Below are 25,056 nucleotides of genomic sequence, written 5' to 3' on the forward strand. Positions count from 1 at the left end.
CTGTGTCTAATTACTGTGCTTTTAAAACCTGATATCCCTTTACCTGTATCTTGGCATCCTAGAACAGCGCTACTCGCTGCAACGACCCCTTCGCTTCAGTCGCCATTCTCGAGGGCGAGGCGAGACACGCCCCCTCGGCTGGCCACGCCCCCCCGCCACGACTACAAATAGCGCGCCCCCAACGCCAGGCGCTGCACTAATGATTGGCTCCTGAGGCGGAAAGCCGGGAGCAGGGACGAATTTTTAAAATTGTATTCTGTGTCTAATTACTGTGCTTTTAAAACCTGATATCCCTTTACCTGTATCTTGGCATCCTAGAACAGCGCTACTCGCTGCAACGACCCCTTCGCTTCAGTCGCCATTCTCGAGGGCGAGGCGAGACACGCCCCCTCGGCTGGCCACACCCCCCCCAACCTCCTCACCTACCGGTATAAAGCATGTGTTTTGGCAGGAAGCGCAGCGGACGAGCGCAGCGGGCGCGACTTTTGCGCGCCGAAGGCGCGCCTAAGGCAAGCCCGTCTGCGCCCGTCCGCGGCCGGACGGGGCTAGGGGCTCGACTCTATGCCAAAACTACATCCTACTCTTCAAAGGATCTTATTGCCCTTCAAGGTCAATGGCTACTTCCAGATTCCACCCGCAGATTGATCTCCTCTCTAGGCCTTGCCCCCACTTCCCCCATAGCCCCTCACTTCCCGCTACCCGCTCCCCCGCCACCCTGCCCCACCCCTCCCCCCGACCCCCCCCCCCCTTCGCCGGCACTGTCTGTCTTCTTACTCAATACCAGGTCAGCGGTCAAGCACCACCATGAGCTGTTCGTCTTACTCGATACTGAGAAACCTGACCTACTGCTCTTGACCGAAACCTGGTACTGTGACACTTCCCTCCCTGCTCTCCTAGCCACCCTACCCCCCTCTTATGTGGCCCTTCGAGCCGACCGGCCGGCGGGCAAGGCTGGTGGTGGGGTTGCCCTGATCGCTCGGTCGGAGTTGAATTTCCAATTACTTCCCTCACCCCCCATTCCCCCCGCTGACTTTCTGGTAGCCCGTTCTCTTTCTTTCTCCCCCCCCATTACCTGTCTATTAATGTACCGGCCCCCTCAGCCCTCGCCTGCATTCTTGCCGGCTTTTCAAGACCTACTGGCCAACTTGGTGGTCAACTACGCTTCGGTCTTGGTGGTAGGGGACTTCAATTATTGGCCCTTAGACCTGCACGAGTGCTCAGCCTCTAAAGAGTTCACAGACTGCCTCTCAACCCTCAATTTTGTGTCGCACATAGCCGTCCCCACTCACTGCCATGGGCACACATTGGACCAGGTCTGGTCCCTCAATCTCCCTGTGGCCTCGGTCACTGTCTCGCCTTGCCCTTGGTCCGACCATGCCCTCATCTCCTTCTCTATTCCCCGTAACGCGATGTCTAAAACTCCGCGTGCCAAAAACACCTGGGCACGGAACTGGAATAGATTAGATTACCCCTCCTTGACCTCCATGCTACACGACTCTACTCCTATCCTTACTGGCTTAACATCTACCTCTCAAGCCGAAGCCATTAACATCTGGCTGGCGGATGGCTGCGACTCTGTGGCGCCCTTACGCCGCATCTCCATCCGCCGACCTAAGGACTGTAATAGATGGTTCAATGACCATCTAAAAGACCTTAAATTGAGCGCCCGACAAGCTGAAAGGCAATGGAGGAAAAACTACGATCCCCTATTAAAAACCCACTACTTATCAGCTCTGGACAAATATAAAACAGCGATCTTGGCTGCTAAGTCCACCTACTTTTCATTTAAAATTACCTCCGCCGAAAACAAACCCAGGGAAATTTTTAGAACAGTGAATGACCTGGCATTCTCAGACCGTACCTCGCCCAATATCCTTCCCTCCCAACTTCTCTGCGACCAGCTCAATACCTATTTTTTGGACAAAATAGCAACCATTAAGGTCAATATCCCTCCACCCTCCTCTGCCTTCGTCGACCCCGCCCCCCCTCCCCTCCCTTACCTGCTTACTTCTATTCCTCCCCTCACGCAGGATTCCTTCCTGGAGATACTCCCTAAAGTGAAGTCGGGATCTCCCGCGGACGTCTGCCCAGCACGAGTCCTGCAGCAAATCTACTCCAGCTGCCCCGACCCCCCCATTGCCTTCCTCAACAGCTCCCTGGCACAAGGCGTAGTACCCTATCCACTTAAGGTAGCTACCATAGTGCCCATCCTGAAGAAATCTGGCGCTGACTCCTCTATCTCGGCCAACTATCGCCCTATCTCCTTGCTACCCTTCCTGGGCAAGGTGATGGAACGCCATGTCACCGCGGTGCTCAGCGCCCATGTTGAGGCAAATGGGAGTTTGGCCTCCCGCCAAGCTGGGTTTCGTCCCAGGCACTCGACCGAGTCAGTCGTGGTCTCAGTCTTGGACAAACTCAGAAAAGGTATGGACGAAAATAAACACCAGGCACTGGTCCTCCTTGATCTTTCCGCCGCCTTTGACACGGTGGACCACACCATCCTACTCACCCGTGTCAAGGCGGCTGGCATCGGGGGATCAGCTCTGATCTGGCTCTCCTCCTTTCTGAGGGAACGCACTCAGGCGGTCCGACTAGGCAACTTCACGGCTACTCCCCTCCCTGTCACTTGCGGTGTTCCCCAGGGTTCCTCGCTTTCCCCTTTACTTTTCAACCTTTATATCTTTCCTCTCATCTTTGCACTACAGCGGCTGGAGGTCACTGTCTATAACTACGCGGATGACCTCCAGCTCATCTTTGATCTGTCCCCCTCTCCTCTTTCGGTCTCCAATTTCCAGTCAACTATGACATTCATCAGGGACTGGATGAACCACAACCACCTTAAATTGAACCCGGATAAAACCGAGCTGGTCCTCACCGGTGGTTCATCCAGTCCCTGGAACTCTCTCTTCTGGCCCCCTTCTCTTGGCTCTGCACCGACCCCCTCCACCACGGTCAAAACACTTGGGGTCAAAATTAACAGCCAACTCACTCTTCATTCACAAATTAGCTCTGTGGTGTCCTCTTGTTTCCTTTCTCTCCGCACTATCCGCACTGTTTCCCGCTTCTTTTCCCCCCAGGCACTCAGGATCATCATGGCCGCACTTGTAATATCCAAATTGGACTACGCAAACGCTCTTTACCACGGCATCCCTGCTTATAGTTTGCGTAGACTCCAGACCGTTCAGAATCAAGCGGCCCGGCTTGTGTACGGCCTCCCTCGATATCACCATTCCACCCCCCTTCTCAGGGAGCTCCACTGGCTCCCCATAAAGGAACGGGCTCTATTCAAGATCGGGTGCATGGTTTTCCAGGCCCGTCAGGGCTCTGCCCCTGCCTTCATCTCCTCACTAATCAAGTCCTATGTACCTGCAAGAGAACTTCGGTCTTCCTCCAGGTCCCTCCTCCAGATCCCTCGCTTCACTCGCAAAAAGTGGGGCGGGGCTAATTTCTCCACCCTAGCCCCAACCTTCTGGAACTCACTTCCTGACCACCTCCGCTCTGCTACTTAGTATCTCCCTTTTCGCAGAGAACTAAAAACGTTTCTTTTTAGTCAGGCTTTCCCCACTTAAAAACTCCCTCAATATTTTTTTTTTCATCTCTCCCTGGTCCCTTTTCATCTCAGTTGCCGATCCCCCCAGCGCCAAGAAACCGCAAGGTGTACGCTGCGCTCTACAAGTATTTTAAATTAGAAATTAGAAATAAATTAAATTATGTGACATGATCAGCAGTGGATTGCGGGTGCGCGATATATAATTAGTGCAACTAACTATATATGCGAATTTCAATGGTTTTGTGTGAGTAAAATAAGGTTTTGTAAATGCTAATTCCTAACTATATATGGTCTATAACCTATAGTTTTTTCAGTGAATTTTCAAGGTTTTGTAAATGCTAATTCCTAACTATATATGGTCTATAACCTATGGCTTTTTCAGTGAATTTCAATGGTTTTTTAATAGCAAATATCAAAAGCTGTAAAATGTATTCTTCTTTTAAAGGAAAAATATATTTTATATGTATTTAATATAATTTTTTTATGTATATAAAATTTTTGAGGGAACGAATTTATCAACTATCATGCTGAAGAAGAGTGTGGGGAAAAAAAACAAAGAGGAGGACTAAGAGGAAAGAACAATCAGTTAAAAAATACAATTGCTTTAAAGCATGAAGTGCTTTTCCACACATTTACATTTAAATAACCCATATTAGAACATACAAAATATCTACAGAGGAGACGGTGTACATTGAATTTTAGACTCTTCATTGGTACCTACATGTTGGTACTTACATCAAGCACACAACAGCTCTATTCAGAGCTACCCTACCTCAAAGCACTCTAAAATATTATTTTAATATTTCCCTTTGTTTTCCCCTTGTTACGCTTTCCGGAACGCTACCCGGTGCGCGGACCGGGCGCTAACCGTGCGTACATTTGATACATATATGGGCCTCCTCAGCCACCCTCAGAAAACCTAGGGGGTCAGGATATGTCTCCCGTGCCCCCTTATACCCATTCCCAACATTGTTTATCCTCCATCTTGTGACTAAATTACCGGGTAGCGCTTCCACCGCGAAAAATCGAAAAAAAAAATATTTTATTTTTTTGCCCCGCGGGGCCCTTTAATAGCCCCACATCAATCCTAGGGGGTCAGGAGGGGTCTACCTTGCCCCCTTTCATTCATTTCCCCATTTGTTTATTTCCACCTCTTGTCTCTCGATCCTACCGAGAGACAAGATGGCGGCCGCTCCGGACTGTTTAGAATGTTGACAGTCACCGGAGAGCCAATCCGCTTCTCCTCGCGAAGTTCCGTTACGCGTCTGGTACGCGAACCGGGGCGCTAACCGGGACGCTGTCACAGATATATATATTTTTTTGAACGTTAATTTCTCAAAATCCACTGGAGCACATATCTTGAGACCTAGCAAAGGCACATCGGGCAAACAGTCTCTACAATTTTGCCAAGTTTCATAGAAATCCATTCAGCCGTTCGAGCTAAAAGTGAGTCCAACCGCCCTATGGAAAACTCAATGTTAAAAACACGTTTTGGGACCCCCCTTTTTTCTCGGCCCCCGCTTGACGAAACCCCCCCAAACATTCAGGGGACGCTCTGAAACAAAATGTGCCATTTTCCTGACAATTTCAGCCGATTCCGACCATCAACGCCAAAGTTATTCAACATAGAATTTTCAGAAATCCCTATTCAAAAAAATCCTAACTATATATACCTACTGGCGACCGCCAGTAGGTAATATATATATATATATATATATATATATATATATATATATATATATATATATATATATATATATATATATATATATATATATATACAAACACAAGGTTGCCCCCAAATGAAGACGCCGCCACGGGGAGTTGAAACACCTTTTAATTTGAGGACCTTACAGCGCAGTCAAGTGGCAGTCTCTTCTTCCAAAATTGAAAAGCCCAACGCGTTTCAAACATCCAGTGTTCTTGTTCACGGGCTATGCACAAAGGAAGTAGCGGACAGTCTTTAAGAAACACCTGATGATTTCAAGCCCCGCCCCAGTGGGCGTGTGCAGCTAGGCACTCTGGTACTTGCGGTTTCTTGACGTCTTCCACAGTGGGTGCCGCTACGTCCCTAATATTGATGCCAAGTATTACCCCAGTGGGTGAGTCAGTAGTTGCCAGCATGTCGAGCTGTATTCGTAAATTGTCTCTCAACGTGGCTCCCCGCTCCAATGCAGGTGGTACTACCACGCGCTGGATCTGCATGCTTTGCAGCGGGCGTCTTCGCGGCTGAGCAAGCCGCCAAATATATACAAACACAAGGTTGCCCCCAAATGAAGACGCCGCCACGGGGAGTTGAAACACCTTTTAATTTGAGGACCTTACAGCGCAGTCAAGTGGCAGTCTCTTCTTCCAAAATTGAAAAGCCCAACACGTTTCAAACATCCAGTGTTCTTGTTCACGGGCTATGCACAAAGGAAGTAGCGGACAGTCTTTAAGAAACACCTGATGATTTCAAGCCCAGCCCCAGTGGGCGTGTGCAGCTAGGCACTCTGGTACTTGCGGTTTCTTGACGTCTTCCACAGTGGGTGCCGCTACGTCCCTAATATTGATGCCAAGTATTACCCCAGTGGGTGAGTCAGTAGTTGCCAGCATGTCGAGCTGTATTCGTAAATTGTCTCTCAACGTGGCTCCCCGCTCCAATGCAGGTGGTACTACCACGCGCTGGATCTGCATGCTTTGCAGCGGGCGTCTTCGCGGCTGAGCAAGCCGCCAAATATATACAAACACAAGGTTGCCCCCAAATGAAGACGCCGCCACGGGGAGTTGAAACACCTTTTAATTTGAGGACCTTACAGCGCAGTCAAGTGGCAGTCTCTTCTTCCAAAATTGAAAAGCCCAACGCGTTTCAAACATCCAGTGTTCTTGTTCACGGGCTATGCACAAAGGAAGTAGCGGACAGTCTTTAAGAAACACCTGATGATTTCAAGCCCCGCCCCAGTGGGCGTGTGCAGCTAGGCACTCTGGTACTTGCGGTTTCTTGACGTCTTCCACAGTGGGTGCCGCTACGTCCCTAATATTGATGCCAAGTATTACCCCAGTGGGTGAGTCAGTAGTTGCCAGCATGTCGAGCTGTATTCGTAAATTGTCTCTCAACGTGGCTCCCCGCTCCAATGCAGGTGGTACTACCACGCGCTGGATCTGCATGCTTTGCAGCGGGCGTCTTCGCGGCTGAGCAAGCCGCCAAATATATACAAACACAAGGTTGCCCCCAAATTAAGACGCCGCCACGGGGAGTTGAAACACCTTTTAATTTGAGGACCTTACAGCGCAGTCAAGTGGCAGTCTCTTCTTCCAAAATTGAAAAGCCCAACGCGTTTCAAACATCCAGTGTTCTTGTTCACGGGCTATGCACAAAGGAAGTAGCGGACAGTCTTTAAGAAACACCTGATGATTTCAAGCCCCGCCCCAGTGGGCGTGTGCAGCTAGGCACTCTGGTACTTGCGGTTTCTTGACGTCTTCCACAGTGGGTGCCGCTACGTCCCTAATATTGATGCCAAGTATTACCCCAGTGGGTGAGTCAGTAGTTGCCAGCATGTCGAGCTGTATTCGTAAATTGTCTCTCAACGTGGCTCCCCGCTCCAATGCAGGTGGTACTACCACGCGCTGGATCTGCATGCTTTGCAGCGGGCGTCTTCGCGGCTGAGCAAGCCGCCAAATATATACAAACACAAGGTTGCCCCCAAATGAAGACGCCGCCACGGGGAGTTGAAACACCTTTTAATTTGAGGACCTTACAGCGCAGTCAAGTGGCAGTCTCTTCTTCCAAAATTGAAAAGCCCAACGCGTTTCAAACATCCAGTGTTCTTGTTCACGGGCTATGCACAAAGGAAGTAGCGGACAGTCTTTAAGAAACACCTGATGATTTCAAGCCCCGCCCCAGTGGGCGTGTGCAGCTAGGCACTCTGGTACTTGCGGTTTCTTGACGTCTTCCACAGTGGGTGCCGCTACGTCCCTAATATTGATGCCAAGTATTACCCCAGTGGGTGAGTCAGTAGTTGCCAGCATGTCGAGCTGTATTCGTAAATTGTCTCTCAACGTGGCTCCCCGCTCCAATGCAGGTGGTACTACCACGCGCTGGATCTGCATGCTTTGCAGCGGGCGTCTTCGCGGCTGAGCAAGCCGCCAAATATATACAAACACAAGGTTGCCCCCAAATGAAGACGCCGCCACGGGGAGTTGAAACACCTTTTAATTTGAGGACCTTACAGCGCAGTCAAGTGGCAGTCTCTTCTTCCAAAATTGAAAAGCCCAACGCGTTTCAAACATCCAGTGTTCTTGTTCACGGGCTATGCACAAAGGAAGTAGCGGACAGTCTTTAAGAAACACCTGATGATTTCAATCCCCGCCCCAGTGGGCGTGTGCAGCTAGGCACTCTGGTACTTGCGGTTTCTTGACGTCTTCCACAGTGGGTGCCGCTACGTCCCTAATATTGATGCCAAGTATTACCCCAGTGGGTGAGTCAGTAGTTGCCAGCATGTCGAGCTGTATTCATAAATTGTCTCTCAACGTGGCTCCCCGCTCCAATGCAGGTGGTACTACCACGTGCTGGATCTGCATGCTTTGCAGCGGGCGTCTTCGCGGCTGAGCAAGCCGCCAAATATATACAAACACAAGGTTGCCCCCAAATGAAGACGCCGCCACGAGGAGTTGAAACACCTTTTAATTTGAGGACCTTACAGCGCAGTCAAGTGGCAGTCTCTTCTTCCAATATTGAAAAGCCCAACGCGTTTCAAACATCCAGTGTTCTTGTTCACGGGCTATGCACAAAGGAAGTAGCGGACAGTCTTTAAGAAACACCTGATGATTTCAAGCCCCGCCCCAGTGGGCGTGTGCAGCAAGGCACTCTGGTACTTGCGGTTTCTTGACGTCTTCCACAGTGGGTGCCGCTACGTCCCTAATATTGATGCCAAGTATTACCCCAGTGGGTGAGTCAGTAGTTGCCAGCATGTCGAGCTGTATTCGTAAATTGTCTCTCAACGTGGCTCCCCGCTCCAATGCAGGTGGTACTACCACGCGCTGGATCTGCATGCTTTGCAGCGGGCGTCTTCGCGGCTGAGCAAGCCGCCAAATATATACAAACACAAGGTTGCCCCCAAATGAAGACGCCGCCACGGGGAGTTGAAACACCTTTTAATTTGAGGACCTTACAGCGCAGTCAAGTGGCAGTCTCTTCTTCCAAAATTGAAAAGCCCAACGCGTTTCAAACATCCAGTGTTCTTGTTCACGGGCTATGCACAAAGGAAGTAGCGGACAGTCTTTAAGAAACATCTGATGATTTCAAGCCCCGCCCCAGTGGGCGTGTGCAGCTAGGCACTCTGGTACTTGCGGTTTCTTGACGTCTTCCACAGTGGGTGCCGCTACGTCCCTAATATTGATGCCAAGTATTACCCCAGTGGGTGAGTCAGTATTTCAAATTAAATGTATTAATTGTTACCACTTTATTCCAATCAAGATGACTTCAGGTGTGCCATACTTTTGTCATAAGTAAGACTGTTAGCGTTCTAGTTGTTCTTTAGAACACTCTGGGACATTCTGTCACTGGGCTATAGTTGGGCTACATCTGGCTGATATTTGGGCTACATTTGTTTTTTTTTGTCTCTGGTGGCCATCTTTGGGCTACATTGGGCTACATTTGGGCTCTAACATATATATAGCCCAATGTAGCCCAATATATATTTTTCAAAGTTAATTTTCGTAAAAACCACTGGAGCATATATCTTGAGACATAGCAAAGGCACATCGGGCTACCAGTCCCTACAATTTTGCCAAGTTTTGTGGAAATCCATTCAGCCGTTCGAGCTAAAAGTGAGTCCAACCGCCCTATGGAAAAATCAATGTTAAAAACACGTTTTGGGACCCCCCTTTTTTCTCGGCCCCCGCTTGACGAAACCCCCCCAAACTTTCAGGGGACGCTCAGAAACAAAATGTGCCATTTTCCTGAAAATTTCAGCCAATTCCGTCCATCAACGCCAAAGTTATTCAACATAGAATTTTCAGAAATCCCTATTCAAAAAAATCCTAACTATATATACCTACTGGCGACTGCCAGTAGGTAATATATCTATATATATATATATATATATATATATATATATATATATATATATATATATATCCCAAGGACTAGACCATGTCACAAAGGGTAGTTGAGGAAGAATAGGAGTGGTCGATCAACTGACCCTAAAGGCAAATCCCAAGGGTAGACGGTGAATCCATTGGGCACCAGTAAACACAGAAGAAACACTTCAAGTTCTAATGGTTTACCATTATTGTCCAAGGAGATGAGGGTCATAAGCATGGCTGAGCAAGCTGTGTTGTCAAACATGTGGAACGGTGTATGAGTGTGAGGATGGACGACAGATGGTTGTGAGAAGAACTGAGATGCAGATGGGTTGTGTCCGTGAAATTGGGTGGAAAATGGCAGATTTCAGCGGATTAAGTAGGTTGAAGAAAGAGGGGTAGCAAGTGAGACATTTAAAGAATAGTTGTTCTAGGGTTTGGGAGAAAAATTGACCCTCAACACTTTTATTTGCAAACATATTGTCTGTGGTTGCGGGTTTGCCACGGTGGGGCATCAGTGGGGCTGCCCACATTGTGGTCAACACAGGCAGAAAGGCTGTAGTAGGATTTGCTGCTGATCCATAAGTCTGCCCCATGGAGGCCTCCATTAAGCTGTGGTTTGAGGTGCAAGATTGTCCATGTCTCTACATATCTGCCGATACTTTCAGGTCAAGCTTTTCCCTCAAACCACCCAGTGCTTGGAAAGTGCACGGCTCTTGGGCGCTTTACATGGTAAATGTAAATGTAAATGTACAGGAATTTATATAGCGCAAATCACCGAGCGGTTTCTAAGCGCTTGCTTAGGGAACCCGTCCTGGTATTCCCCTGTGAGATAACCCCAGCAGGGTATCCGCAAGGTGAAAGCCAGGCATCCCGCCGCGAGGGGCCATTGTGGAGATTAAGCAAGCTATTGCCCAGAGTCGCAGAGTGTGAACCCGTGAATCGAGTAGGCACCGGAGCGAGAATTGTCGAGTCCATGGACATTTTAGGACTCAAGACCCCGCCGAGCCGGGAATTGAACCCTGGTCCCGGGCTAACCTCTGCTTCCAGGTCTGTCTCCTCTAACCAGTGAGCCACACTTCTCCACATGGTCCTCATGAGACGGCGCTTGAGAGCACTTTATTGTGACATGCTCATTTTTTCTCCTCGCAGGGACATCCTCCCGCAGCTGCTAAGGTTGCCAGAGGCCATCATGAAGGCCACGTCTCACAAGCAGCTGGAGGCGATCTCTCATCTCGGGGTTGGTAAGTGCCTTTCCTGTAAAGTGCGTTTTTAGATGTGACTCACCCATCTACGTCAGTGGTTTTGGGATTTAAATGTTTTACAGTACGTGAAGCCAGGGGGATAGGGAAGAGACGCCAGAACTCTCCCTCAGAGATTTTTCATGGATTTTTTTTTCTGAAGTTTATTTTCAAAATATTGTTGTTTTATTAAGTGACGAGTAGTATAGATTTTTAAGACCGGAGTCTTAAATATGCAAACGAAAATGGGCGTGATGAGTGATAGCGTAACATCACTGCCTACATTATCACAATTAAACCCACAAATCTACAAGTTGCACACGTATTTTACATGGCTCGCTGTCATACAGAGTCATGTGTATGGTTAAAAACATTACAAATTATCAGTACCTGTGGCTATACATCATTCAGAAACAACCAGAATACAAAGTTCACAGTGTACCAAACACGTGTGCATCAACATTCATTTACCCTTTCACTATAATTCACTATAATTCGGTCAGGGACTTCATCACAGCCTCGACAAACATTTTTGAATAACAAATATGTCTCTTGACAGAGCATAGAGGCATAGAATGCAAAACTGTGAGGGATATTACTTGTAATTTACAAATAATTGATGAAATAACAAAGAAATGCCAGAGACAGAGGTCTTGTTCCACACGGATAGATAACCTGAACTTCTTCCTTGGGCCCTTTTGGATACTTAGACTGTAGGTTTTGAGTGAGGACCTATTTCCAAGCTCTGAACTTCCCATGCTCCATCCCTTCTTTGCAACCCGAGGGCACTTATGTTGCCTGATACATGAGCCTGCACATGCTGTCTAACCTGAGGGATAGCTCTGCTGTCTGTGTGCGTGTTTTTTTTTAAATAACATGTTGTACAATCTGAGAGATATTTCTGCTGTCTGAGACCCGAGGCTGCATTTGTTCTACAGCCCAGGGGATGGGTTGTGCTGCCCGAGGCTTCAGTTTGTTTCAAGGGTAACTCCGCCATCTGAGGACTGGGGCCGTGAGATCCATACAACTCAAGTGATCGCTTTGCTGTGCAAACCCTTAGCTCCTGATCTTGGTAATATGAGGGAAGGCCTTTCTGTGTGGTGCCCAAGTTTTTTGTACGTTAAATTTTCTTTTGGAGTGGTGCAGACTCTTTTATTTCTATAGCAAAATGGATAGTGTTGTGGATTAAGACTCTACATCCTGTGCATATTCTGAATGCCTCTTCTGTTTGACACCCAGCCTGTACCCTCACGCCCAGGTGAATGTGTCTCTTTCGTGTGGCCCAACCTTGTAAGAGTCCTGGAGCCTGAGAGGCAGCTCCCTTTCCAGGGGCCTCGGTGTATCTGGCACTTGTCTAAGGAACGTGCCTGTACATTCGTGCATCCTCAGAATTAGCTGGACAGTTTCAGGCGTGCGTCTGTAACATCTGTCCAACCTGAGGGATAGGTCTGCTGTTTGTGGCTTCAGCCTGTCTTGTCTGTGTGATCTGAGGGGCCTCTGCCTTTGGAGTATGTGAATGCCAGGCATATTCAGCTTCTACCAGTAGGCCAGGATAAAGTTTACATATAATACTACGAAAATCATTCACATTCACTTCACTTACATTTATCCTATGTGTCTAGCCTAAAACCCAGACTTGTATCACACCTCCTGAACCTGCGTTGGACACCCCTACTACAAAACATTTGGGTATATTTACAAGAGAAGTGACGGAGTGCAGTGTTAGCCATCTTGGCTTAATGCTGCCCTCCGCCTCTTTGGAAACGCACGGCTGCACCGTTTTTACAACCATACAGAGCAGCCATGTGTTTCCCCCTGCGCTGGCGCTAATTACAGCTGCCTAGCGCCAACGCAGGCTCAGCCTGCGTTGTGGGAATGATTGTCTATGTGCAGGAAGGTGTTCCTTCCTGCACATAAACGATCTTAAATGGCAATTTGTAACTTCTCTGTGTGGTGCTAAATGCAACACAAATAGAAGCTGCAAATTGTCATTTTTAAAATGATTGTTTATGTGCAGGAAGGGACACCTTTCTGCACAAAAACAGTTGTGCATGGCCTTTTGCTGTTTCCTTGTGTGCGGCACAATGCAGCACGCATACAAACAGCAAAAACAAGGAGAAATAAAGCATTTCTCCTCACTGCGCCATGTTAAGACCAGGGTTTTTTTGCTCTTAAATTTGGCACTGCCCCATATTTGCAACACTCTTGTAAATATGGGGCAGCTTTAAAATCAATGGGTGCTACAGGGGAACACCCACCACAACACCCATTGCTCACCCCACAGTATTGCTTAAAAGGGTGCCTTATTTACAATGCTGTGCTAAGCCACGTTAAGTGGCTTAACGCTGCGAAGCCCCTATCACCACAGAAAAGTGACGTTCCTGTGGCGATAGGGCCTTGTAAATATGCCCCCTTATTCTATGACTAGAGCGAGGTTAACGTAAAATATCTAGTTACAATTTCAGAAGTGCTGACCCTTCAGTTGTACGAGTTCTTTCCACGGCCCAATGGCGTTTTTCAAAAGATTGCCACTGGTGCCACCCGCTGCAGCTGGCAGCTCCATACCAGCATTCTCTCCGCTCCTGTGATATACTTTCTCTGTCAGCCCCATTGCCATGTACATTGTCTACAACTAGATTTCTGCTCCACTATACATACATACTTTAAATGTAACTGTTTGTTTCAAGTAAGCAATTGTCCACTGAACACGAGTGGTTCCATGTCTGGTATGTGTCGTTTATCCGCTGTAGTTTTTCCTTTTCGCTATGTTTTATGTAGCCCAGCAGTTCTAATAGGAAGCAAATTAGAAGCATCAGAATTCAAGGATAAAACATGTCTGTATATGTTAATTGTCTGCCATGGGTCAGATTAGCAGCTCCTATTTGCTTTGGCTGGGTTTCTAAATCTAAGCTTGGATCGAGTCACTTCTTTGACAGACTTCAGGAGTCCCACACTGTTAGTTAGCCGAAGGTGTGCTGCTATCAAACATCTGCTCATAGTAAACACTGGTTGGAACATAGCTGCCAGCTGTCCTCTTTTTGCTGGAGACTGTCCCAGGCAATTCACTTTCCCTGGACAGTCCCGGCAATTCAATTGCAGGGAAATGTGATGGGAATTTCAAACTTTAGACCAAAGTAACTGAGTTGGAACAATTCTCCAATGCAGCTGACTGGGAGAATTTTTCCAACTCAGCTACTTTGGCCTTAACTTTCAAATTCCTGTCTCAATTCCCTGCAATTCTCTCTTTATTGAGTAGACCCTATAATCTGCACTATGATAAGTAGGCGGTCTTACATTATGCTAGTTATGTGGGTTGGGGGGAGTGGGCGGAGCTAGGGGCTGTGGGTGGGATACATTTTCAAGTCAGTAATTTAAGGCGGTGCTGCAAAGTGTACCCACATTTTTTTTTCAAATGTTGGCAACTATGGTTGGCAGTAATTTATTTACAGATGCATGATGATTGACCAGGTACATAAAAGGGTCAGGATGACATCTGGACATGTCCCAGTAGGGCCATGGTGCAGCTTTCAGTCTGCAGGCACTAGCAGATGCTAAACATTGTGGAGCACCTTAAAATCCTAGCTGAACACGAATAGGGACACAGGCAAAGCCTAATTACAGCACATAAAACATAGAATATTACAAGAGACACAGCACAGGGACTGTCTGAGAGCTATACTATCATTGCACGTCCAAGAGTCACTACACTGCATAAAAAGAAAGGACCCGAGACAACTTAAAAGGCAACTGAGCTTACAGACAATCCAAGCAGCAGAAACAGTTCCTACAGAGGTGACCATGGTCAAGTAGATCTGAGATCCCTCTAACTAGCATCCTGTAGAACCTCCCATCCTCATAAAATAAGGGACAAGATTGTCAGAGAGTGCTTCCAGTATAAATCTTGGTTGCAGCAGAAAGACAGAGATTTTAATCTGTACATAAGTAATGGTACTTATATAGAGCAAACCTAGCTACGAAGCAATGTACACTTCATGGGGGGGGGGAACAGAAGATCTAGTGAGGATACATAATACATTTTACACGCATTACATTTCATATTTTTTATGCATGGGCAGATTAAGTGATATGCCCAGAATCACACAATGTTGATCCAAGAGCTGAGGCTGGGATCTGAACCTCGGTTCCCCTGTTTCCAAGTCAGGAGCATTAGCTACTAACCCATTCTCCACCCCCTCACCAAAACGCATCTGAAGCTATACATTCTTTGATCTGCCGTGCTGACTAAACAACGTAACACTGCTTGGATTGCCATTCTGTGAATGACTGTTTGCAGTTAATTGGATTTATGCATGCCTGGTCGGGTGCTTTCAACGAGCACCCCTACCATTCAGGTTGCACCCCATCCATATGCACTTACTGGAGAATATATAGATATATCCTATATTAGGATGTATGGCAATTTTTTAAATTACTATCACAGGTAGCAATATGTGGACAGTATTTCTGTATTATGCAGATATTTTATACTGTTTTGGGCTGTACTGTTTCAAACATTCTCTCAAGATTTTTTTTTATCAAATGGTGTTTTAAAAAAAAAATCAAAGATGTGATTTTTTTTAAAATTTGAGCATGCATTTTAAATATTGTATTTGGAATACTTCATATTTATATGTACAGGCCCTGTGTAACACAATGATGGGAGGTTACCAACAGCTATCAAAAATATTAGTATTTCTTTCATTTTCTTGCCTACTACGCTCTGATTGATTTGCACTAGCACTTTAAATAATGGTCCTGACCTCCCGCAACATGTCATGTGATCAAGCTTCAGGGGAAGCGAAACGCATTATGGCAGACAGGCTGTGCGTTAATAAAGCACTTTAAATTTGCACAAAGAATTGGGTCTGCTCTTCATCATTCTCTGTGTGGAGAGCAGCTGGTGGTGACGACTTACTTATGGCGTGGTTCAGCCGTAAGCGACGCACCACCACAAAGCGCCACAGCCTGCCCGAAACTGAACCGCTTTTGGAGAATGCGCAAGCAACAGGACAGGCAGGTGCCGGCAAAGACTGCCTTTGGTATTGGTTCCAGGGAAACCTCGAAAATGGGTTTTCTGGGACACGACGAACTTTACATCAGGAAATTGGCATGAGATATGACCCACTGGAGGGTAAAAACAATTATAAAATTAGGAACTGCATGGACCTTAAATCCTAGCGACGGAGTGTAACGCCCACTGGACACCTGATTAATTAAATAGTGAATGCAGTTCCTTCTCATGCCTAATGTGATGTCAGCGGCGCAACCCTTTGATAAAGTTCAAGGAAATCGAACGAAACATGTTAGGACTGCCGGCTGCTTCGAAATAAAGGGATGTAAGCTTTGTCGTGGTGGGCGGCTATTTCCTTTCCTTGCCTTGGGAAGGTGGTTGGTGGATATTTAACAGCGTGGTTCAGCCGTAAGTGACGCACCACCACAAGAGCAGCACAGCCTGCCCGAAACTGAACCGCTTTTGGAGAATGCGCAAGCAACAGGACAGGCAGGTGCCGCCAAAGACTGCCTTTGATATTGGTTCCAGGGAAACCTCGAAAATGGGTTTTCTGGGACACGACTAACTTTACATCAGGAAATTGGCATGAGATATGACCCACTGGAGGGTAAAAACAATTATAAAATTAGTGTAGGAAGGTTGACCCCTGACTATGGTTGCCCCCAACTTTTTGCCTGGTGTTTTGCTGGTTTTCTGACTTAGTTGACCTGAGGCCCTGCTGTTCAGGACCTCAGGCCCACTGCTCTCTCTGTAAAATGGATTCCATGTACCTTAGGTACATATCTAAATTGGATACTGAGCCACCTTATCAGTCCCTGTACAGTGTACCCTAGGTACCCAGGGCATAGGTGTACCCAGGGCCTACCAGGGGCTGCAGCATGTATTATGCCACCCCTGGCTGGCCATCCAAAACTGACACAACTGGCTGCACGACAGCTGGGGCAAGGTGGTGTACTCACCCTTTGCTTTAGATATAGTATACCTATATCTAACCCTAAAATGGACACACAGATCTCCTATCAGTCACTCCTATGGCAGGCCTTAACAATCCTGAAGGCAGAGTGCTTGGAATCGTGTGAGATGGTGCTCTGGCATGAGCTGAGCCTGTCTGCGGCTTTCGGGATCCATCCCTTAGCCGTTTCCATGATATCGCATACCATATACTCTTAAGTGCATTATAATCCTCGCGGTTATGTGCCAACTCTGGTATCGCTTTATCAAAACATGTCGAGTAAGGTGTCATACGAATTGGAATACTAACCCCTCGCCAATTCTGGCGACGGGGTTAGCATTCCACCCTTCTAGAGGGACACGACATGCCTGTAACCTATAACCCGGTTAAAAGTCAGACAGAGCCTTAGCATCCACAAAATGGATGCTGCCACCGAGACACAAGTCTGCCCTCCTGCTGCTGGGAGTCCTCCCAGAGCAGGAGATAAGGACAAAGGGTTTCCTGCCAGGGGCGGTGCCAGCACCGTCCCAGACAGGGTTTTGTGTATTGTAGGTAGGCAGGGCTTTAGAGGAAGGTGACTGCACGTGGCACCCCGGTGCTCACTGTGCATAGGCTGGCTGGAACCAGTTCCAGGGTCACTCCAGACCCTGTGCTGGGGAAAAGCCCGCCAAGGAAGTGGGTGTAACCACCCCCCTCCTAGTCCCACCCATAGGGCAGGACTTAGTCGCGTGCCAGCCCCTTTTTACAGGATAAAGGTAGAGACTGGCCCCCTTCCAAATCAGATCATCTTTGAATCCTGAAACTACTTTCTGCGAAAGGAACTCAAGACTTCTTCCTAAGATTTCTCCCTTGTGACTAAGGAGTAGTCACCCTGCATCCGCAGGCACCATCCAAGAACACTGCGGTCTGCTGTAAGTCCTTCCTCCGGAATCCGACTGCCCAGCTCGACGAGAACCGGCTTCCCTGGCACCTCTGACCTCTACCCACCTCTACAGCCCAGCTGAGAACCGTGGGTGCGACGAGACCTCAAGGGACCGGCCATCTGCAAGACTGCACGACTTCTTTCCAGCAAGCCCGCCGAGTAATCTACTGGTGAGTGCTTTGGGGTCCGAGAAGCCCCGACTCTGAGCAGCTCCAGCTCCGAAGTGCAGCCCCCCAGCATCTCCACGATCTGCGTGGGGCCCTTCTGCTTTCCGCTGCTCACCGCGTTGTTTGGCTACTAGCCCGTTGGCTTGTGGCCTTCCTGACGACGCCCAACGACATTTCTGCTGCTGGTCTGGTTGCTCCAGACTGGCCCTTGCTCCCTTCCAGAAGAGGAGCACCCTGGACCCTCCTGGTCCACTCAAGACGCCATTTTGAGTCCACCGCGTGGGCTTGAATTAGCCAAGGCTTGTTGCCCAATCCTGGGTAACTTCGACGCCAACGACTTCATCCTTCGTGGGACAGCTCGCACCTCCATCCTGGTCGCCGACAACGCCTCCTGGTCCGAGAGACTGCAGAGCCCAGCAGTGCCCACTCACCTGACTGCGGTGACTTCGCCCGGTGCCATCCTGGTGCCCACTTAATCACTGGCTAGTGATTCAAGAACTTGGTCCCCTCTGCTTTCAGGTTTTTCTTCTTCCTTGATCCAGGCTTGGATCCATCGAACTTTCCTTCACTGGTCGCCTGCCAGCAACTTCTTCCTTCCAGGCTCCTGGTCCGGCAACGAGATCCCCGACGTCTTTTCAGACCTATGCAGCTGCAGCCCCTGGGCTAGGTAACTTCGGCACTCCGGTGTCCCAGCATAGCCTCACTATCCAAGGGTCAGGATCCACTGTCGTTTTCTCCCTACCAGGTCGGGTTCGCCCGTGAACACTAACTTTGTGAATTCTAGCTTCCATAGACTTTGTCCCGCATCCCGCGTGAGAGTGCACACTCTGCACCCGAGTCCCCTAGGCCTCCTAGTAGTAATCTAACGATTCCCTAGTCCAGTCCTAGCGATTCCAAAGCCTATTAGAACTGTTACTTACCTGCTAGTAATTCGCATTCCACTTTTAGCGTATATGGTTTTTCGTGCCCCTCGGGCATTTGTGTAACGTGCTAACTTAAAAGTATTTTCGTAAGAGTTTTGTTGTGTGCTTAGCTCCCTGTCTCATAAAGAGCCAGGGTAGTCTTGTTATAAATAAATACACTGTTTATTTTCATAACAACTTGTGTGGTGTCCTTTCACTGGGTGTTCAAGGGGTAATGTGATGGTAAAACAGCTGGCTTAACACGCCCTCTAGAGTCTTAGCCTTAGACTGCTCGTATCCATGCTACTAGGATAGCTGGTCTATAATGTTGACTTACAACCAATCATCAATAAGGGTTGTTTGGACTGATATATAGTGATCACTAGAATAGTGAGCACTGCACATCAGGCCAACTTCTCACATTGGTGAGCAGCGGTTGGGATTTGAGCTTGCTGTTGTTTTACCACACATATCCTAAGAATATCTTGCGAAAGATCACATAAGTACTAAAGGTACATATAACTTAGCTTAGAATACTCTGAGTTCTACTGAACCAGCTGTTGTAGCTCCTAGGGCCTAGTGTTGAAAATTAGTACGTTTTGGTGAACATTATCTGCGCCATCTTGCCTCTTTCCCTGATGCCACACTTTTGTCGTGCGCGCCCGCCATTTTTTTTAAGATGCCCCGATCAGAGCGAACCCTTTTGCATGCTGCTGGCCCCTGACATAGCCCTTCGCCTTCACTAAGTCTGCACGCTGACCACCCCCTGCTTGCACCTGCCTTGAGTCATAAACCCCTCTTCGGCGCTGCTCTGCCCCAGGCCCTCATCCTGTTCCCAGCGCGACACCACCCTGCTTCCCTTTCATGATCTCCGGCCCTTAGATGCAAACCCCCTTTTTTCCCCGTGTGCCCGTTTTGTCTTCCCCGTTCCCAGGCCGACACCCAGCTCTGCCGATACCATCCCTTGCCCCTCCCCGTACAATAGAAAGCTTCCCCCATCAAAGGATCCCCGGGTTGATCAAAGCCCCCACTCCATGAGATCCGATCAAACCCCCACATTCCGTGAATCGGCGGAATATCCAGCTGCGTGATACTCATCACCTGTTGTGACTAGGGTGGGGACTTCGACTGTAAATGTGTGTGGGAACGGGCTCAAAGGGAGTTCCGGGAATGTCTTTTTCATACATCAAAGCTTTAACATGAATGTGTAATGTACAATAAAGTCATAAACTTGTGTATAAGAGGCCAGGCCTCAGGGATGCAGTTAGAGCACCTCAGAACGATACCTTCTGTCCGTTTCGTTGTGTTCTCCTCCGGAGAGAATAAAAACCTTGTTTCCTGCCTTCCAGTCTCCAGCGCCTGCCTCTTCAATAGTTTAACTTCTTTGTGGGTTCAAGAGGCGACACCGCCGGGCAATACTTAAGGATCTTATATTCTGGTTGGTAGTGCCCCCCAATTAGTTTCAACATTTGGCGTCCCAAGCGTGGGGCCCATCAGCGACTCGTGGATCCAGTGGGAGAGGTCCCGACGACAGAGTGAACGACTGCAACGATCGGGAGAGCTCTTGCCCAATAGACCCTCGTCTGGCAGCCGATCATCCGAACTTCACTAGTTCCGAACAGACCTCTCTCGAGTGATCTACGGTCCTGACTGGGGACCATCAGGAGTGCCGTGAGAAATACGAGAAAAAGAGGACGATCGGGCGCTGGATTCGGAAGACGAGAAACTGTCCACATGGTCCGGGTAAGGTCGTGTAATCACGACAAGTTGCGAAATAATTGCTTGATTGCTTGATTGTTTAAAAATACTAGTATTGCTCTTTATTTATTTGGAGATTCACTGTCTACAAACGGAGAAACAACGGGCTCTCTCTTTGCAAGCAGTGGAGGATAGGTAGGGCAACAGCCGTGCTTATTTTTTCTCCCCCACTCAATAATCACTTGAAACTGAACTGTTGTTCGCAAACTATTGTTTCCTGGAGATTCCCTGTCTGCAAACAGGGAAGAGACCACCCTTTTTGCAGATAGTGAAAAGGGTAGGTAACGCAGAATCTTTGCGGACCTACTCATTCTCCCCATTGTTATTTATTGGTCTTTTGTTATTTTGATCCATGAGGTATTCACTGCCTGCAAACAACGTAGAATAGAAATATTCTGTCCAGTCTTTGCACCTAGTGATAAGATAGGCAGTGCTGACTTTTTAGTCCCTCGTTACGAGCCGTCATGTCTGTCTTCTCCCCACTGATTAATAGCCTGTTTAGCCCGGACCGTGTATTAGAGGTGGACCATATAGCTCCACTAGAAGGCACCCCTAATAAGGACATGTTCATAAACTATGGATTAGTCACCATAGCCTATAATAAATTGTGGCACAGGTATACCGAAGATAGTCAAGACAAACAGTGGCCACTGACAGGATCCTTTGACCTTGATAAAATAGAAACGTTAGAAATAGCCCTTCGAAATAATAAGACAACGCCAATTATGCTCGACAGTCTCGGTATGTGGCGCAGAGAGGCTATGCAACGACAGAGAAAAGACGAGGACAAACCAAGTAGAGAAATATACCGACAGGACAACCCCAGGACATCGCTACCCACAACTTATCCCCCGACACTATACAAAAGACGACCAGACTTAGGGCCAGCCCAATGCGCTTTTTGTAGGTATGTCGGACACTGGAAAGCCCAATGCCCGACTCTACTGAGCGTGAGTAAAGGCAAAGGGCCGACAGGAACAACAGACCGGCAGTACAAGAAAAAGCGCGAGACAAAGAAGAACCCGACTTACATAGACAGACCAGACAGAACCACCACGTTTGATTATGCCCGATGGCACAGATTTCGCCAGGACAATTTCAGCGGCATGCTCAAGTTTTCCTAGGTCGGGCAACGTCAAGACGGGAATCCAGCCTCGTTTCAAATTCACTGACGGAAAGAGATAATTATGACCAATAACTGTTTTATATTCGTCTTGGGTCTTTGTATGTCGTACTTGTACTGTCCCCCGTCTGAGTTTGTGTGTATGTAATGTACAAATCTGCGTCATCCCTCTACACGTGTTTCCGTGTTACTCAACCCCTGTTATTATCAAAAAGAGGACACTGTTCCTGTAGCGGGGTTCAACAATGTAACCCTCGCATAGGGGTGCAAATAGTCACCCGTGCACAACCGAAAGAAACGTGAAAGGAGAAAAAGACATCCTAGGTTGATGTGACCCATTAGTGAAGTGGAACAAACAATATTGTCCTCTGTTGCCCTCACACACCCCGAAGAGTGTCATGCTTCATCATCGGGCAGTTGCTCCTCGTAGGGCCGGCGCTGCAATCCCCTACGGGTCCCCCGAAGGGTCTCTTTGTCGGAGATCTTTTAAGGACTGCCGGGAGGTGCATGCGGGTATGTGGGGTATGGGTCTAGTGAGGGTTAGGAAAGTGATGTGCGTGCTACGTGGTGGGAGAATCATTGTTAAAAGAAGGGTAAACATGCAGCAGATGTATGAATTGTAAACCCTTCGCAGATAAACTGCTAGATAAAATCTTGTCCCTAAGGCACACTATGCCCAGGTGTCATCAGAACATAGGTCAACATGTTTCGCGCCTGTGTCGCCATAAGGGTCGTTGGCGCTTCGTCAACCCCTGTTAGCAGAAACTTAGCATAAAAACAACCTGAAAAGAAAGAAATGGTAAAACAAAATCCGTAGACCATTAATGAACTTGAACTTTTAATTTAACACAACAAACAAGGAATAATAACGGTAAACTGTAGAAAACGAAAGTCAAACAGAACATTCGCCCCCCCCCCCATTCTGGAACCTTCCAAAGTAGGGCAGGGTTACGGCTACGCCCAACCAACGGCAACCCATATAAGGCGGGCCCGGCCGCCAACTCTTGGTCAGGAAATCTTAACGTATGGGGGAGCCGGAGGAGAGGCAGGAGCCAGCAGCCCGGGCGGTTGTAGGTAGTCCCGCCACATGTCTCTTCAGCCAGCCGCAACGGGCCTGGATAGACTTAAGTAGTCCCGCCACATGTCCAGAGGAGAACGAGGCACCCTTTTTTTTCCTTTTCTCTTCCGTAACAGCCGCAGCAGCTCTGGACGGCGGGATGTCCTGCACGTACCTCCACAACAATTTGTCCAAGTTGGGCTGGGAGGGAGAGGCGACGCGGACGAGCCTCTCCCACCTCCACCGATAGGAGGTCTCCCAGCCCCCGGCCCGACGCCGAACACCCCCAGTCAGGCGATGGTGCCAATACTTCCACAGCACCGAACGTGCAATGGTGACCATATTTTCGGAACACCGAACCTGCAATGACTGCACTGATACTCGTGCCGCGCCGAATGCGCGCCACAGGTGGCCATGCTCCCACAGCACTGAGCACAGGACTTGGGGAACGCCGGATGTGGAGAGACCTTCATGCGGGGCGATGAAAAGGAGCGGCATGGAGTGCACCGGGAGAAGGAGACGATGCGAACGAGTCTCCCTCGCCCCCCCCCAGGTGGGGGGCATCACAGCTGCACCCCAGCTGAACGTCCCGCTTTCACACAACAGGGACCTCTTCCGTTCACTCCGAAGGATCTCTCCCACTCTTGCAAACTCGACGAGAGTGGCCCCTGCAGGGCCTCAAAATGGCGTCTGGGTCCGCTGGAAGGCGGGCCCCGGCCACTAGAGTAACTTTGACCAGCAATATAACTCGAACATTTGCCCCCTGGAGCACGAGCCCCCATCTCCGACAGCATCTCCGCAGCCTTGAAGATCCTACAAAGGTCCCCGGCGGAACCTTCGGCCTTTGCAGGCTTCCGGTAAGGGACGGCTGCCTTGATCGCCAACGAAACAAACATGACATTGCCACTCCTTCTGTTAGCATGAATTCTAGAACTGCCGAAAAGGACTCTGGTCCAAACTGCCAGTAATGGAAACATTTCCCCCTGATGCTGCTTCCGGACTGAGCCGGCCCCGCCCAAAATGGCGCTGGTATCAGTCGGAACTTACGAACACCTCGTGGTGTTCCTTCGCACTAATATAAACTTGATGTTCTGAGATTTTATATGATCCTTTGTACACTTGGCTAGAAAAGACAAGGAGAACTCACTCGACGAACAGTATGAAAGGATCCCCGTTACAAATGTTGATTCCAAATGTACAGTGTATTATATTTTTATGACTGATGTAAACCTCATTTACGACGCACACGTACGGTATGCATATAGGAAATCTGATTACCACTATTATGATTATGCTTCTAAATTATGAAAATAAATGCCCCCCGAACCCCCAGCCAATTAATAGACGTTTTAGTCTCTTACAAATGAATGAGTAAAACTTTCCGATGTTTTTATTGCCGCAAACGACACCCCCCACTGTACGCACTTTAGCCATTGCCACGACCGGCCAAATACGACCGCACCGTCATAAGCCACATGCTGAAATGATTTTGCAAAATAAAGTTTTTGAAACTATGGACGGGTATTGCATGCTTTATTTTAAAAATGTGGGATCGGTGGGAAAGTTCTTTTCTGTGCACCCTACTCTGCTCTCTCTTTAAGGTTAAAAGAAGATGGTTGCCCAGCCCTGGAGGACGGATCGGATCGACAACACGACACTCCGCCTTCAAAGTACGCGACTGACCCATGAACTCTCGCGTAGGGGAAGACCTTGACTTCCAAGGATGGGTAAAACGAACGGTGTAAATGAAGGAATGTAAAGGGAGGGTGAAATGAAATAATGTAAATGTTATAAAGTACAACGTTCCAAAGTACCAGGGAACGGAGCTGACCCAAGAACTGAAGAACCTTAGAACGCCACAGCGTTGAAAGAGGTTTAAGGATCCCGATAGTGAGATACATCCTTTGACTAGATACCTCGCACTAAGCACCTCTGGTTCCCTTTTTTTACGTTTCCCCGCCCACGACCTATATGGACACACTACCCCCCCCCCCCCCCGACTCCAGAAACCATATCCCCGGGGACCCTGCCCCGAGGAGGAAAGACGAGTAAGAGGTAAGTAAAGGACTTATGAATCCATGTATTTGAATGTGCGCGAACGCTGTCTCCCCCACCCCCTTTTTTCCTCCCTCTGCAGGTTACATCAGAAATTACAGCCGAGGTGTGGCGAAGATCCGAAGCCTTGCCATGTCTAATACACGAAGCGGACTAGCGCCGCAAGGTGGTGTCTAAGCACGCCTGCAAACTACTCATGTATCGAACAAACCCGAAAAATTAGCACAACCTGATAAAAAGTGATCACCCTTAAAC

At 48.3% G+C, this 25,056-nt stretch overlaps 1 protein-coding gene across 2 annotated transcripts in view; it reads left to right on the top strand.

The window, feature by feature from the left end:
* RIN1 (Ras and Rab interactor 1) overlaps nucleotides 1-25,056 on the top strand; it is a 131,789-nt gene that overhangs the window by 76,973 nt on the left and 29,760 nt on the right. For both annotated transcript variants that reach the window (XM_078660818.1, XM_078660819.1), the window contains one exon: nucleotides 10,766-10,857. In XM_078660818.1, coding sequence (XP_078516944.1) covers nucleotides 10,766-10,857 — 92 coding nt within the window. The remainder of the gene's footprint in view (nucleotides 1-10,765; nucleotides 10,858-25,056) is intronic.

The sequence above is a fragment of the Lissotriton helveticus genome, chromosome 9, assembly GCF_964261635.1.
Source record: "Lissotriton helveticus chromosome 9, aLisHel1.1, whole genome shotgun sequence".
In the NCBI taxonomy this organism is placed as follows: Eukaryota; Metazoa; Chordata; class Amphibia; order Caudata; family Salamandridae; genus Lissotriton; species Lissotriton helveticus.